The 16,123-nt window shown below is 33.8% G+C and overlaps 3 protein-coding genes across 4 annotated transcripts; 2 read left to right on the plus strand and 1 right to left on the minus strand.

Moving 5' to 3' along the window:
* Positions 1–862: 862 nt before the first annotated feature.
* LOC107426043 (uncharacterized) lies at positions 863–3,030 on the plus strand. Its single transcript, XM_016036130.4, has 2 exons — positions 863–1,309; positions 2,363–3,030. The coding sequence occupies exons 1-2, from the start codon at positions 1,022–1,024 to the stop codon at positions 2,621–2,623; spliced, it is 549 nt and encodes a 182-aa protein (XP_015891616.3). The 5' UTR covers positions 863–1,021; the 3' UTR covers positions 2,624–3,030.
* Positions 3,031–7,821: 4,791 nt separating this feature from the next.
* On the plus strand, positions 7,822–14,051 carry LOC107426070 (bifunctional 3-dehydroquinate dehydratase/shikimate dehydrogenase, chloroplastic). The gene is made up of 10 exons (XM_016036166.4): positions 7,822–8,133; positions 10,275–10,383; positions 10,849–11,067; positions 11,300–11,640; positions 11,890–11,953; positions 12,577–12,685; positions 13,014–13,163; positions 13,242–13,390; positions 13,478–13,640; positions 13,760–14,051. Exons 1-10 carry the CDS (start codon positions 7,934–7,936, stop codon positions 13,801–13,803), a joined length of 1,548 nt encoding a protein of 515 aa, XP_015891652.3. The 5' UTR covers positions 7,822–7,933; the 3' UTR covers positions 13,804–14,051.
* A 77-nt stretch (positions 14,052–14,128) lies between these two features.
* Positions 14,129–15,990, minus strand: LOC107426072 (secoisolariciresinol dehydrogenase). 2 transcript variants are annotated; one of them, XM_016036168.4, is made up of 3 exons: positions 15,853–15,990; positions 15,453–15,524; positions 14,129–15,114 (listed from the first exon to the last, which is right to left on the minus strand). In XM_016036168.4, the coding sequence occupies exons 1-3, from the start codon at positions 15,870–15,872 to the stop codon at positions 14,313–14,315; spliced, it is 894 nt and encodes a 297-aa protein (XP_015891654.3). In that variant the 5' UTR covers positions 15,873–15,990; the 3' UTR covers positions 14,129–14,312. The 2 variants fall into 2 exon arrangements, with proteins under 2 accessions (XP_015891654.3, XP_015891653.3); XM_016036167.4 differs by having other exon boundaries at positions 15,453–15,527; positions 15,853–15,932.
* Positions 15,991–16,123: the final 133 nt, after the last annotated feature.

Genomic DNA, 16,123 nt, shown 5'->3' on the forward strand with positions numbered 1-16,123 from the left:
TGGACTTGGGACATGTTTATAGATAATACAGAATCTCTATCTATGGGATTGTTATGCCTGATAGAATATATATTTTGGTTAATCAGTGACATTGTGCTAAATCATAAATGGGAGAGTATTATACTAGGATTAAATTGATTTTAATTTTCTTTCATATTTATTAAATTTGCTACAATGCATGATACTTGGGAAAGCATTAAAAATATTGTCAACAACCTAAAAATATTTTCTTGTTTTAATTTATAAAATGTATTTAAACAAAATGAATATTCAATAATAAATTTTAAAATGATTTATATTTGCTTTTTTAAAATATCAAAATTCCTAAATATTTAAATTATTTATGTACTCAAATATTATAGTTATATTATTTTTTAATTTAAAGATTGTCCTAATAAATTATCAAATATATATATATATATATAAAGTAAACATAAAGAAAATTTTTCAAAAAGTGAACTTAAAAAAAAAACTTATGAGGAAAACATTAAAAAAATAGAAAAAAATTAAAAAAATAGAGAAAATTTTTAGAAAAAACCTTAAAAAAAGAATTAAAAATAATTTGAAAAACAGTAAAAAATTTATAAAAACTTATTTATTTATCAAAAAAATTGTAAAAACTTTAAAAATTTAGAAAAACTCAGAAAAACTTAAAAAAAAAATTTGAAAAACTAAACCTAGAAATACATTTAAAAAAAAAAAAACTTAGAGAAACTTTAATATTAATATGCACGATTTACGATATGTGTAGAATTGTTTTTAAAAAATTAAAAATAGTCACTTAAAAAAAAAAAAAAATTTCTGCTAGATTTCAATCCGATTAAAGCCAAAAAAAATGTATAACAGAGATTGGGCCCAAAGGCCTCCATTGGAGTGGATGGCCTGGTATTATCTTCCTTCAATCGATGCTAGGAAAGCAATTTCCTATCCCTCACCTACGTACAGCTCCTTCTGATACTCTCTCACCGTTCATTTCTTTCCCGCCACCAAACCATCTCAGTTTCACGGAACAGACAAAGCCATGAATTCTTTGTATTACACTCGCTCTATGGCCGTTTCTAACTGCAATTCCATTCCTTGCTCCACAATTTCTTCTACACTCACTGTTCCTCCATCTACCTTCAATTTCTTCATCTCGTCGCTGCTAAGTAAGAGAACACCCAATCTGTCGTACACTGTTCTGAGATCACAGTGTCGTTCAAACCCACCTAGAAATAAGCAAGAACAGCAAGTGGAAGAAAACCCAGATGCCCAAGTTCAAGACCTTAGGGTCCCAGACCATTGGTTGGTTCCTACCAGGGCTTTGGAGGTATATATATTCCTTCAATTTCTTGGAGCTTTTCCTTCTAAATTTTTATATTATCTTTATAGTTACTTTGCTAAATTTATGTTTTTACTTTTTTATTAAAGAGAGCGTGACTTTATAAAACTTTACTGAACGAGTACTTTGTTAATCACCATTTGATTTGATTTTTCTTCCGTAATAACTTGTCATTTTGGATGCTAAAATCATGATCAACATTTCGGTTTGTACTTGATCACAATGTGATATTAATTGTTGAGCATAATAATGGAATTAATAGTGCTCTTCTTGAGTGGCTTCAGTTTCTTTTAGAAAGAAAAAGACTTTTTAAGGATTGTTCATCTAGTTTTCATCGCTGTGAAACGGTTGGGATCTAAATTTTTGGTGGCAACGGTGATTGTCTGGAATGTTCTTTAAATTAAGGGTGTTCTGGCCCTTTGAGGACGCTAAATCCTATATCATTGTGGATAAATATCTGTCAATTATCCCAACTTGTGAAAAAAGCATCATTTTGTTTTAAGATTTCAATTCCCTAGCTGATCTGAGATTGGTTGTGGTTCTTCTTGAATTGTGGGAGTTGAAGCTCTTGTGCAACTTCTTTGTTTAATTTTAATGATCCAGCATTACTTCACGCTGCGACGAGCAGCATAGTAAAAGGAAATGTAGCTAGCTTTGTTTCTTGTTTGTCTCTATTTGTTGACATGGATGGAGGACAGAAGTTTGTTTCTGTTCATTGCTTGCTAAAAACAGCCCTCGAAGCATTCGAAAACATCAATTTCTCTCCTATTTTAATACAAAATGTTATGGTTCAGTCATGGTTTCTAACTTGGGTCACTTGCCTCAAAACTGCTATCTCACCTAGCCAGACACGTTAATGTTGTGTTCTTTCATTTCTGGAATCATGAAAGATCTTTATGGGACTTGCAAGTTGCTGTTTTCAATCCTAGAAGAATAAGAATGATGCGCTAGAATTTATAGGAACTTTGCTTGAAATCTGATATCTATGGGTTCTTCCATCCATTCTTGTTCTAAAATTGACCCTTTTCAATATCTATTCAGGAATCTGAATGGCTCAGGGTTACACTGCATAAGTGGTTGGATGATGAGTACTGCCCAGAGGCCACCAATGTGGAAATAAGCAAGGTTGCTGCTCACTCATTCTATACTAGTTTGCTAGAGAAAAAGACAGACTTGGGCGAGATTTTGTTGAAGATGGCCAAGGAATTGGAATCTATTTCCTATCAAGAAAGTTTTCACGGTGCGTTCTCATCAGCCAATGCTGCTGTGAATTTGATTGTCCAACGGATAGAGCAAGCATAGCTACATAATCGATCACTGCCCAGAGGCCACCAATGTGGAAAATAAGCAAGGTTGTTGCTCACTGATTCTATTCTGGTTTGCTGGAGAAAAAGACAGACTTGGGTAAGATTTTGTTGAAGATGGCTTGGGAATTGGAATCTATTTCCTATCAAGAAAGTTTTCACGGTGCGTTCTCATCGACCAATGCTGCTGTGAATTTGATTGTCCAACATATAGAGCAAGCATAGCTGTCTAATCGATCAAATTTGATCGAAGGTTTGGAACTATCTTTCTGCTTGCTATTTCCTCAACTAAATCATATGTGCTTCCACTTTTCTGCTATCAATCTCCCATACATCAACATTACATTTACACCCTCTAGATGGCTCACAAATTACAAGTTATAAGATTTTATCTATATCTCCAAAGCGATCTATTTTAATTTTAGAAAATGTATGTCTAAAAAACTAAGTACTCGTATAAGCTCAAAATATCACATGATCTTGATACTTAACAAATACACAGTGCAAACAAAGTAAAGAGGCATTACAATTAGTCACGAGTCACTCTGGCATTTTTGTCATCTTTTTGAAGTTGCAAATAACTAATTCTGAATAGCCATTAATAATTGAAGGGTTTATTTTTATTTATTTTTCATCTACGCATGGAAAGAAGAAATAGATAGGCTTTGGGACCAGCTCTGTGGGTAGGTTGAATAGTGTACACAAATGAAAGAGGGTCATAAATGGTAATGGTGGGGCATCATGTTACCTGCGGCAATCAGAAAAGTTGTATGCTGAAATGCGAAAAAAGATTTGAATGCAGTTCATCTGCCGAATGTGCTAAACACAAATGCTTGGTAGGTGCAGAAGATGTATTGGGAATCCATTCGATTCGCAGGTAGGTCAGGATATCTATTGCCCATTAGTCAAGTTTGTGGTTAATGGGATCATAGGAGTAATTGAACAAACAAACAAAAAGAAAAACAGGAGACGATGTTTCCTGTTATCTTGGCTTTTTGCTTTATCATTTCAATCACAGTGGTCCCCCTACCCTTCATCAAGGCTCATCAAAGATTTGAGTTTAGGTAACAAAAAAGATTCAGAATTTAGTTGACGATATGAAATTCTTGGAAAATGAAAATTTCTTAAAAATGCGAATTGATTTTTATTTTATTTTTTTTTTTCCCCGTTTATGGGGTTTGATTATTTACCAAGAATTGATAGTCTCCTTCGGAAGTACCTCTATGGTATAAAATCTCCTTGTCTTCTGTCTTCAAAGTTATAATATGAATACGAGGTCCTCCTAATCGTGCTTTCAAACAAAATTTACCCTTCTTGCTGATTTTTAATACTTTTGACAGAAAAATAATGTGAATAATATTTTCGACATAAGCTAGATTTTGTTAAATAATCTTTCCTGAACATATTCGTAAAAGGATTTATTTTTTTTTTCCCTTTAATAATTACATTTTTCTTACATGGGACAGTATTAGGATAAAATAAACGAATCTTATTGGTCCTACCCAACAATGAAGATGATTGACCAGTGGCGTACGGAGGTGGGAGTTGGCGTGGAGAGATCTGAACAGTAGGCGAGGAGTGACGTTGTAGAGAAGAAGTGGAAGAGCGTCTGTCTCATTTGAGATGTGATAGAGTTTTAGAGTGAGAGGAATGCAAAGGAGATGGAGAAAGGGATAGTCATAGAGTTTCAGATGGATTAGGAGTTTGAAAGGGGATGAGTGTGTGGGCAGAGTCATAGGAAGGAGTTGACGAGGATGTAGAAGATAAGCGAGAGGAGTGTTCAGATTGTTTTGAAAGAGTAGTAAAGGGGAAGAATAATTCAACATAAACCACATGTAATGAGAAATGCGTGCTATCTGAATGAGGATCATAATACCGGGATCTACTTTGATTTTGAAGACTGCCCAAATAAACATATGGTTGAAAGAGAGTCTAATTTAGCATGATTATAAGGTTTAAGCCCAGAATAACATAGACATCGAAATTTTTTTAATTTCGTATAATATGGTGATTCTTAAAATAATTTTTCAAAAGGAAAAAGATTATTGAAAGTGGGTGTCGGGAGACGTATGATGAGATATGAGACAATGATAAAAGCAAAAGACCAAATTTAGGAGGCAGGCTAGCTTGTGTCATCAACGCCATTCCAATTTCACAAATGTGACAATGATGCCTCTTAGCAAAGTCATTTTGTTGAGATATGTGAGGAGTGGTTAAAAAATGGCTTATGATTATTTTGAAAGAAAAAAAAGGGCTTATGCCATTATTTTGAAAGAAAGATTTCAGTTTAACTAATTCTCTTCCATTATCTGAATGAAAAAAAATATAATTGGTAATTAAAAGAATTTTTTCACAATGGATTTGAATTTAAGAAAAACTGAAATAACATTAAATTTTTGATAGATATGAAATAACCACGTTACTTCGTATAATGGTTAACAAAAATTATATAAAATTTATAACCATCATAAAAATAGTAGAAGTAATACCCCAAACATTAGAATATATTAATTGTAAAGGTTGAGAGCTAAATAGGGAAACAAACAAACCAAATGGAAGTTTATGAGGCTTATTACAGTGACAAGAAGTGCACAAGAAGAGCGTAGGTAGACAAAATATGACGTAAGATTTTATTAAACGGATGATCAAATCAATGATGCCAATCTTAAATAGTGGTGTGAGTAGAGGAGTAAGCAACAAGAGAAGATGAAGCCGCTGCTGGCCATACATATACCACATTGTTAAGTGGGCCTTTGAGAAGTATTGAACCCCCTTCTAAGATCCTTTACGAAGAAAGAAGATGGTAAGGACTCAATAGAGATATTATTATTTTGACAAAATTTAGATACTGAGAATAAATTATGAGTCATCTGGGAAACACAAAGAACATTGGATAGATGAAAAGAATAAGAATTTGAAGGTAAAGTTGTGGAGCTAATATGAGTAATTGAGAGCTTGTTCCCATTACAATGGCTATTTCATCGGTACTGTCATATTCGGAGTGAAAGGAGAGGATCAGAAGATCTTATGCCACATGATAAGACACACCAGAATCAAAAAGCAAGGTTGAGAATGATTCTGATTTTTTGGAGCTGGCCTAAGATGGATCCTATGTGAAAGGCTTGGGAAGAGAATTTCAAGGCAAAGCTGGCAGCTGCTATTGCTTGGGCGTGAAGATCCACTATTGCTTGAGTAAAGGGTAAAAGCGAGTAAAATGCCCTTGTTGAGCACCTAACTGACAACAACCTTTGTACCCACTAGAACAAGAAGAGTTGGGTCATCATGGTTGAGAGAGAGGACTGATATTTTTGGAATTTGAAGAAGATAATGAAGAATTAAACCTGTTTGTCGTGTTCGCAGTAACAGGAGAGTCTTGGAGTTTGGTCTCGTGCATTTTTATGTAGTTAGAATGTTCAATAATTTTTTCATATTAACTCCTCAAAGCTGATCGGATTATCTCAAGAGCGAAAAATAGCAGAAATACTCTCCAATTCAGAGGACAATCCATTAAGTATGTAAAGAGTAATATCATCATCTGTTACTGTTAGATCAATCAAAATAAGCTCGTCAGTAGCTGTTTTCACATCATTTAGATATTACAAAACAAGGCATGAGCCTTGAGACTTGATAAGAATTCTCTCAGATAATGAACTCGAGACCACGAGGGTTTCGCAAAAGCTAACGCAAGTTTTTGCCAAGCCTCCTCTGACATGTCTGCTGTTGAAACAAACCGATAAACCTTTAGTGATAAGGATGCAAGAAAAGCTGCAAGAAGTAAGAAGTTCTAACGAATCTAAAAAAGATAGTCTGGATTGGAAGACTCATCGGGAATAGTCGGTGAGAGAAAGGGAATCGTGCCATCAATAAAGCCGTATAAATCATAACCTACTAGAAGACCATCAAATTGCTTCTTTCAAGGAAAATATGTTGTTTTAGTAAAGCTTTAATGGGGCTTGGGTAGCAACATTGATAACCACAAGTGTGCTATTGGTACACATTGGTTCGTTAATAATGGTTATAAGGATCAGTAACAATAGATTTTTTAAAAACTGGGGTAGTTGAGTTTGACATAATGTCAAAACAGAAAGAAGAAAGAAAGCTTGGTTGAGTAATTTATGCTATGATAGTGTATAAAGATTTAGCACCTATGAGAAAGCACACATATTATTGAACCAAAATTGTGTATATGTACTGTTTGACATAAGGATTAGAGATAACTTCTTATAACAAAGTAAGCCTATCTAAGGATATAAACAACCTTTAAGATTACACAACTATACTGCCTTATCAACAGGTGGGTCAGGATATCCTATTGCCTATTGCTCAAGGTTGTGGTTAGTGGGATTATAGGAGTCACTTCAATTGGTTAAAAATGTACAGACAAAAAGACAATGTTCCAGCTAAAAGACAAAACTGTATAGGAGACGATGTTTCCGGTAATGTTGGCTTTTTGCCTTATCACCGTTTCAATCACAGTGGTCCCCAAACCCTTTATCAAGGTTCATCAAAGATTTAACTGCTCCTGGCCGTTGCATAACTTGCACTGAAAAAGGTAATAAAAAGGATTCAGAATTTAATTGACGACATGAAAAATTTGGAAAATGAAAGTTTCTTTAAATGCGAATTGATTTTGATTTTTTAATTTTATTTATTTATTTACTTTTGGTTTCTGGGGTTTGATTATATACCAAGAACAGATAGTCTCGTTCCTTCGGAAGTACCTCTGCAGTATCAAATCTCCTTGTCTTCTGTTTGAGTTTGAGACAAACAGACCAAAAACTGTTCCTAAATGAAAATACATGTGGCTGGCAAAAATTCGAAGTTATAATATAAATACGAGGTCCTCCTAATCTGGCTTTTAAACAAAATTTACCCCTCTTGCTGATTTTTAATACTTTGGCAGAAAAATAATGCGAATAATATTTTTGACCTAAGCTAGATTTTATTAAATAATCTTTCATGAACATATTCCTCAATCGATTTAATTTTTTTTTTCTTTTATTAATTACAGTTTAGTTTCTTACATGCGACACTGATAAAATGAATGAATCTTATTGGTCAGATATATAGCAACACGGTATCATTGTATCAAAGTAACACCTCTAATAATGAAGGACAGCATATAGATGTGTGTGTGTATATATATATATATAATGACGTAAGATGTATATAAAACTTGAACCAACTGTTTCCGGTGTTTGTAAGCATATATTCTAAAACTTCTTCTTCTCTCTCTAAAACTACTAATTTACTCATTCTTTTCTCTCCTCCTCCTTTTTTTTTCTTCCCCTTCCCCCCCTTCCTCTCTATGGCATTGAAGAAAAGTCTCCTAGTCTGCACGCCATTAGAAGCTCCAACCATGGAAAAAATGCTTGCTTCCATGGACAAAGCCAAAGCAGAAGGTGCAGATCTTGTGGAGCTTCGCATAGATTCCATGTCATTCTCTCACATTTCTGAGGTTGAGAGCCTCATCAAACAGAGAACCTTGCCTGCTATTGTCTCTTTCAGGTACGAAATATTCTATTTGCTTAAATTACTAATCTATTCTCCCATCCTCCCCCTGATAACAGCTTTAATTAAGTAATGATCAGTTACAAGTTTCTTTGCATATCGAACAAAAGCTGATAGATACTTTGAAACCCTTTGGATTTGCATGGTGAGTTCTTCTAGTTCTTGATTAAAATTATATAAAAAATAAAAAATAAAAAATAAATCAGTCTTTTCTTTCTAGTGCTTTATCCTGGCCAAGTTAGCTCTCTCCCTCTCTTTTGAAACTTTTTATCTTCGAAATAAATGCGATCAGCAATATCTGTACTTTCTTTTAGGTGGACTAGTTAAGTAAATTCAGATCCTTGAATCACCTATTTTACAATGTTTTTGTTTAAATTATGTGTCATTGACACAGGATAAAAAAAGTGATTGATATGATTTTAAAATAATTAATATAATTTTAAATTTTAAATTTTTATTATATGTAAAAAAAATTTTATAGAAGTAGCATGCAAAAGTAGATGGTGAAGAGATTACCTATTTTATCTCCACCTGGTACGTCTTTTTTGCCTTTACCTATCCATTGGTGACAACTAGCACATGCGTTATTTGGTATATAGCTTTTAGGATTAAGATGAAACATATATGTTAGTGTCACCTTAATTAATCAGTTATTCATTATTTGAATAAATAGCATTTATCAATATTTGACATGTCAATAATATAAAAATTATTCCTAATAAATTAAAATAAATGACAGTTAGAAAATGTTAAATAAATAAATAAAGATAATTGGAGTGTTTTCTTTCTGAACTGAACATATTTTGGCATTTTAGTCTTTGAAGTTTCTTGTTTTTAACACTTTGATTTTTGAAGTTGAATTTCACTTATAAGATAATTTTTAAAGTGCTAAAATATAATCAGTGCTAAAACATAATCAATTTAAAAACTATTTATGCACTTTGATCCTTAAAGTTGGATTTTTTTTATTTTTTTTTTTGAAAAGTGATTTTTAAAGTGCTATAACATAATCAGTTAAACAATCATTTGTACAATTAAAATTTAATTTAAAAACTACTTATGTAAATAAAATTTAAAGTGAAGAATTTAAGCATCAAATTTTGAATTTAAAAATTAAAATGACAAAACATGTGGAATTCGATTAAAAATTATGCCAATTCCTAACAAATAATGGACTAGTATTTGTGGGACGCCGACGTAATTTGTCGGATAATAACACGATGATTCAAAGTTTTATGTGGATTATAAAAGCCATGACCGACGGAAAAATAATTGAACATGTGTTTACGTGTTAAGAAAGAAAGAGACGTGTCATAAAAGAGGGACACGTGGTCCAGTAAAAAGCTACCGTCAGAGAGATAAGATGACCACATATGCCCTTTTAAGTTGTCTGATGGCTTATCGCGTTGATTTTGACTCAAACCAACCACTGCCATGCGTATGATTGAACGAATATTTAATTTCTTTTTTTTTTTTAATAAAAAAAATCTATGCCAAATTATTTTCATCACGTGCGTAAGCACTGATTCCTATTTCCTATCAATTATTTTTGTTAATGATAACCAATGTGGACGTCGTTGTCAAAAAATAATGATCGTAGAATAATCATGTGGATGTCATTGAGCTGGAAACCAGATTCCTCTAATTTCGTTTTTCTTTCTCTATAAACTGCTTAAGATTTGACTCTGTTGGACCCGCTTAGGGTTGAAAAATGGGAAAATAATAATAATAATAATAAAATAAACGTGAAGAACAATTTATACATGTACTTGCAGATAATTAATTAAAAATGAAGAAGAACGAAGTGCTTAAAACTTTTCTTGTAGAAAAATATAGAAGGGAAAGTAATTTTGAAGATGTATTTACTGCATTAATTCTTCTTTACTCCATAATGTGATATGATAATTGAATGTGCAGGAGTAAGTAATGATGACATTCATGGAATAAGTGACAATGTGAAAGAGGAAAATACAAAATTATAAATGTTTTTATGAAAAAAAAAAACAAAAAAAAAAAAAGGGAATAAGTCTTTTATGGTATAATGAAGCCTTTTTATTTTTGTTAGTTTTTTAAGTTGCGAATAAACTGCAATGCAAAGATAAACATTGCGAAAAACATGAGTTTGGCATTTCTCTCAGGCTGAATTCATCAGGGATCTCCATCAAAAGTGAATCCAAGAGCACTGGTTTGCAAGTGTTAAGGCTGGCTCTGGAGTTAGATGTAGAATTTGTTGAAATGGAATATGAGGTAGGGTACTCATGTGCCATTAAATTACATTTCATTTCTTAAGTACTTCCATTTCTTCTTCTATATGCATTATATTGAATATTATAAATCTTACCGTTTCATATTAATTATTTTATAGCCTTAGAGCTTTCATGTTCTAGGAATTTTTTTTTTCCCCCCACTTAGTAAATCCACTACAAATATTCCGCAAACAATGCAAATATATCCACAAATAACATAGTACAACTGTTGAAAGTAGTTCACTGTGAAGTCAGAGAATTTCAGCTTAACTATAGCATTCATAAATATGATTTGTAACTAAGTTGTGGACCCTTTTTATTCAGAATTTCAGCATTCATAAATGTGATTTGTAACTAAGAACTCCCATTTTGTCAGATTCAGTTGGATATTTGAAGTATGCAATACTGAAACTGTCATACATTTTACCTGAAATTTTCTCCAACTGAAACGGAACCTTTTTTTCAGGTGGCTTTCGATATCATCATGGATAAGCATAGGTTCAAGTGTTCTAATAGCCAAATAATAATATCAAGCTATGTCAATGGTGGGAAACCTTCAATGGAGAAACTTGGTCATCTAATTGCTTGCATGCAATCCATTGGTGCAGATTTCATCAAGCTCGCAGTTGATGTGGATTATATCACAGATCTACCTCCCATTTTTCAAATGCTTACACACTGTCATGTAAGGGCACAATTTGATTAATTTGAATGCATTTTGGCTGAAAATCAATTCTAGCTAAAAGAATGCAACACGAAAATGCCTTTCTGTTTTTCTATAAAACTTGCCGATGCCTTATTGATGAAACAGGTATTGTATACTGTTTATCTTATTTCCCCGTCTCTGTTTGTGAGTCATATCGTCTTCTTTTTGTAATTTATTCAACAGTTTTGTTTATGGTTTTGTATTTCTCCAGGTGCCATTAATTGCTTTTGCAGTAGGCAGTAGAGGTCTTATAAGCCAACTATTGGGACCAAAGTTTGGTGGATTTTTTGTATATGGGTCTGTGGGAAGCCAGTTGATTCCTGGTTTACCATCGTTGGTCAGCCTTAAACAAGTTTATAAGCTTGAACACATAAATGTGGATACGAAAGTTTTTGGCCTCGTTTCAAATCCGGTAGGCCATAGTAAAAGCCCTATTTTACACAATCTTGCCCTTAGACATGCTGGATATAACGGAATTTATGTTCCCATGCTGGTTGATGATGTTGCTAAGTTCTTCAAAACCTATACATGGATGGACTTTGCAGGTTTCAGGTATATATATTTATATATATATATATATATATATGCAGTTATTGGTTATATTCTGTTACTGAAATGGAAGATTATTTTGTTTGGAATTCCCTTTTGTTGAAGAAAAATAAATTTCTAACTACTAATTGCCAAGCTGATACTTCCTTTTACTGTTTTCAATACTTTCTGTTTACGCCACTAATCGAGTCACTCACAACATGGTATGAACTACAACTAATATATTGTTGTCTTTCCGCTTGGTGAAACTAGTGTCGGAATACCACATAAGGAAGCAGCAATAGGATGTTGTGATGAAGTCCATCCACTTGCAAAGGTTTGGACCCTGAATGTTAATAATGTTTTTGGTTTCCCTTCATAAATAAGAAGTCTTATTCTCATGGCTTTCTTTATTAACTTTAGCGCCATATATGTAGATTACAAATAATGATGCAGCAGGGATATCACTAACTAACCAATAATCATATGCCATCAGGATTGGAAGCTTTTTCTGTGTTTCATTTTTAAATCCAAAACAAGTATAATTTGAGCTTCACGTCAAAGCAAATTTGAAAGTTTGATTTTAGGCAAAATAAGCTGTTTTTCAGAGTTTCTCTAATTTTTTCCCCCTCCTATTTGCCTTTTATTATCAAACATTAAATCTTTGCTAGCTGTAATTTGTATAATTTCTTGGCAGCATAGAGTTCTTGTGTATAGCTTAGTTGTACATCTATCTGGCCAAAAGAGAGGAGCAAAAAATAGGCATAAATAACCTTCCGCTGAGAGACAGATATTATAGACATTGAACTAATGTAAAGTAGAACAGAACAACAACAGGTAAAATTAAGAGGGGAAAAAGAAGAATGTAAATTTGGTGTTACTTAGAGCTATCTAAATGTTGTTTCACTATTATAACAGTATATATAAAGCTTCTGAACTATGGCATGCCTTGCCAATCAGTCCATAGGAGCTGTAAATACCATAGTGAGGAGGCCAACTGATGGAAAGCTGGTTGGTTATAATACAGATTGTGAGGCTTGTATTACTGCAATAGAGGATGCAATAAGAGGTACTACATTACCACATTCTTTATTTCCTTTAATTCTTTTAGTGTGTTTTCATTCCACGTGAAGGGATGACAGTTTCAGGGATCTGAAATGACTATTCAACTCTTAGGATAATGAAGTAATCAATTTAAAATTTTGCAGTAATACCCCAGTTCACTATGATCCATTTGAGTACAGTTCATGAAGTCCGGTCATTTGTAGTCAGTACATTGAACAAATGAGTTCCAAAACCCCAATTACAGGTTATCTGGAAAGGATAATTTTATAAAAGCCAGGTTTCTTTTATTGATTAACTTTGGCTAAAATAATTATTTTTCACATGGTGAACAGAAAAACAAGCCTCCAATGGGGGAATAACACGTAATTCTCCTATAGCTGGAAAACTATTTGTGTTGGTTGGAGCAGGAGGTGCAGGAAGAGCAATTGCTTTTGGTGCCAAAGACAGAGGAGCTCGAGTTATTATTTTTAACCGCAATTATGGTAAAGTATATATATTTTCTAATATATAAATATATGAAGCATTTTTTGCCTCTCTAACCCAAATCTTCATTTGAAAAGAGAGAGCAAAAGCTCTTGCAGCGGCGGTTTGTGGGGAAGCACTGCCATATAAATATTTAGAAAGGTTCTGCCCTGAAAATGGGATGATTCTTGCAAATGCTTCTGCTGTGGGAATGGAACCAAGATTGAATGAGACTCCAGTTTCAAAGGTTTCTCTCTTTCCTATTGCATTTTGGAAAATAAAAATGTAGATATATTATCCACTGTGTCCTTATGATGTTTCCATGCTCATTTAGGAGGCCTTAAGATCATATGAACTGGTTTTTGATGCGGTTTACACTCCTCGAAATACACGGCTCCTGCAAGAGGCAGTTGAGGTTGGAGCCATTGTTGTAAGTGGAGTTGAGATGTTCATCAGGCAAGCCCTTGGTCAATTCAGGCTGTTCACTGGTGGTCCAGGTGCCAATTTCATTAGTTTTACTGAAGACTTCTAAGTTTCTTCAAATATAAGGCTTCTATTTTCAAGTTTACAGATAATCCATTTGGCTTACTTTGCTTTTACATTTGTCACCCTGCAGCCCCGGAAGAGTTTGTGCGCAAACTGGTTCAAGAACAAGTTTGATGCTTTTGCATTACCATGGTATGAATTGAATGTTTTGTATGTACTAATTATGGAGTCCTGTGCCAATTTTCAAGAATTGACGAAAAATAAAAGAAAATGATAACCCAAATTTGCGTCATCCTTTTTTAAGGTGACAGGTACAGGAAAAATTTAATGGGAAAAAGCTTGATGTATAAACTCTTCAGCTCAGAAAGCTATGTCACAAACTCCTAAGCATTTTAAATATATATATATGGTTATTCTCTCCACTTGAGTTTGATTGGATAAATCCTTTCACGTATGCTTGATCTTTCAAACAAATACTGAAAACAGAAAACCAGAAACATAAAGGTTACCTAACAAGGTTGTAGCATTTTTTTGACACTTTCCCCAAGCTGGGTACAAGAACAAGTTTGATTCTTTTACGTTACAAACCCATTATCTGTACTAATTATGGAACACCCTCCCCAGTCCCCAATCTTTAAGAGTCTTGTTTAAACATTTAAAAAATGTATACGAAAATAGGACTTTCATTGCACCTGATTTTGTTTGGTCAATCCCAAATTCTTGAAAGACGTAAATCCTCCATCTACTACCAAGTTATGTCCACTGACGTACTTGGCATCATCTGATGCAAGATACAGTGCAGCATTAGCTATATCATTGGGTTCACATTTTGTTCCCTCTAAGACACCAAATCCGTGTACCATTTCCATTATCTGCTCATCACCAACTCCTGGAAAAAACCGATTCATGTCTTCCATCACAAATGCAGTTGGAATAGCAAATGGCGATATGCAGTTAACCCTGATTCCATATTTGCATAGCTCCGAAGCAACAGACTTGACAATGCCTATCACAGCCGACTTTGACACAGAATATGTGTGCTGTGCTAACCCTCCCATTAGTCCTGTGACACTTGCCGTGCAAAGAATGGAGCCAGTTCTACGTGGGATCATCACACGCGATGCATGTTTCATCCCAGCGATGACTCCTCTCACATTGATGTCGATAATCCTGTCAAACACTTCCAGGTCGAGGTCCACTATGCTTGGGGGAGTTTTGCAGGGTACTCCAGCATTGTTGTACATTATATCAAGTTGTCTGTGTTCAGATATGGTAAAATCTATGGCATTTGAAATATCAGTCTCTTTAGTAACATCGCATGCAATGAAGGTGGCATTTGGACCGAGCTCTTTCACTGTGTTCTGTCCGAGTTCATGTTGGATATCAGCTATAACAACTTTGGCACCATTACTAATGAATTTTGATGCAGTTGCCTTCCCTATGCCAGTTGCTGCTCCAGTAATTAGTGCTACCTTGCCTTCAAGCCTGCTTTGTCACAGATAATAGAACCAATGTGGAGTTTAAATTCTCAAGAAATAGCTTCATTGATACTTTTAAAGCTGGCTTTATTAACAAACGTATAAATGTTTCAAAATCAGTAAAAAGGGAAAAGAAGATGCCAAGTAATTAAACAAAGGGTCAAAGTTTGAAGAACGTTGTAAGCTTATGGCAAAGCAAAATTAATCGTGGAAACAATAACACCCTTCAAATAGCAAGTCCAAAGCATAAAATCGAAATAATAGCATAAATTTCTGGAAACCACCACTACAAGCATTTGGAGCAAAATAAGGGAAAAGGTAGCCTTTCATTTATGATGCACACACCTTTGAGTCTGGGAGGATAATCCCCTGTTGAAGCTTTGAGCAAGTAAAGCACTTGAGATGGTAAGCCTTTTTCTGCTTCAAGCACAACCAAAGACAGTCAGCTCTGCATATACTAATCTACCAAATGCAGAACAGATAACTAAAAACCAAATGATTAAAAATCTACACAAATGGGAGAAAATGACCCAAAGTTCTTTCACTACAGAAACCCAGAATTACAAGATGAAAAAAAAAAAAAAAAGTTAGTAATAATAAGAATAAAAGTCCTAGGAGGCCATGGACATGAGCAGAAGCTCTGTCCAACAATAATAATCTGAAAATGATAAGAGGAACAGAAGGGGCTATTCAACTTATTATTTGTATGGATCAACAAAACATGAAAATTCAAAGAGAAGCAAACCTTAAGCCGACCCCCAACATTGTGTCCTGCAGAGCTGAAAGAGATGCTGTTAGCAAACAGAAAAAGACGGACAACACATGGGGCAGATAGACATAAAAATGTGATGGACATTAATTGCCCTTGCCAAGTTGTGCAAGTTTCAAATTGGACTTTATAAGTCAAAACATTTTCAAGTGGTAATATGATAACTCAATATCGAATAATTAATCAATCAAGAGACAACCTGTTTTGTCTTTTTAAATAAAAATTAATAAAAAAATAAAAAATAAAC

This window comes from Ziziphus jujuba, chromosome 9, assembly GCF_031755915.1.
Source record: "Ziziphus jujuba cultivar Dongzao chromosome 9, ASM3175591v1".
NCBI classification, from domain to species: Eukaryota; Viridiplantae; Streptophyta; class Magnoliopsida; order Rosales; family Rhamnaceae; genus Ziziphus; species Ziziphus jujuba.

Coding starts and splice junctions, on each gene's coding strand:
- LOC107426043 (XM_016036130.4), top strand. CDS start 1,022: ATGAATTCTTTGTATTACACTCGCTCTATGGCCGTTTCTAACTGCAAT. Junction 1,310..2,362: donor TTCCTACCAGGGCTTTGGAG/GTATATATATTC, acceptor ATATCTATTCAG/GAATCTGAATGGCTCAGGGT.
- LOC107426070 (XM_016036166.4), top strand. CDS start 7,934: ATGGCATTGAAGAAAAGTCTCCTAGTCTGCACGCCATTAGAAGCTCCA. Junction 10,384..10,848: donor TTGTTGAAATGGAATATGAG/GTAGGGTACTCA, acceptor CCTTTTTTTCAG/GTGGCTTTCGATATCATCAT. Junction 12,686..13,013: donor AATAGAGGATGCAATAAGAG/GTACTACATTAC, acceptor CATGGTGAACAG/AAAAACAAGCCTCCAATGGG.
- LOC107426072 (XM_016036167.4), bottom strand. CDS start 15,872: ATGTTGGGGGTCGGCTTAAG. Junction 15,528..15,852: donor ATGTTGGGGGTCGGCTTAAG/GTTTGCTTCTCT, acceptor TTGTGCTTGAAG/CAGAAAAAGGCTTACCATCT. Junction 15,115..15,452: donor TTATCCTCCCAGACTCAAAG/GTGTGTGCATCA, acceptor GTGACAAAGCAG/GCTTGAAGGCAAGGTAGCAC.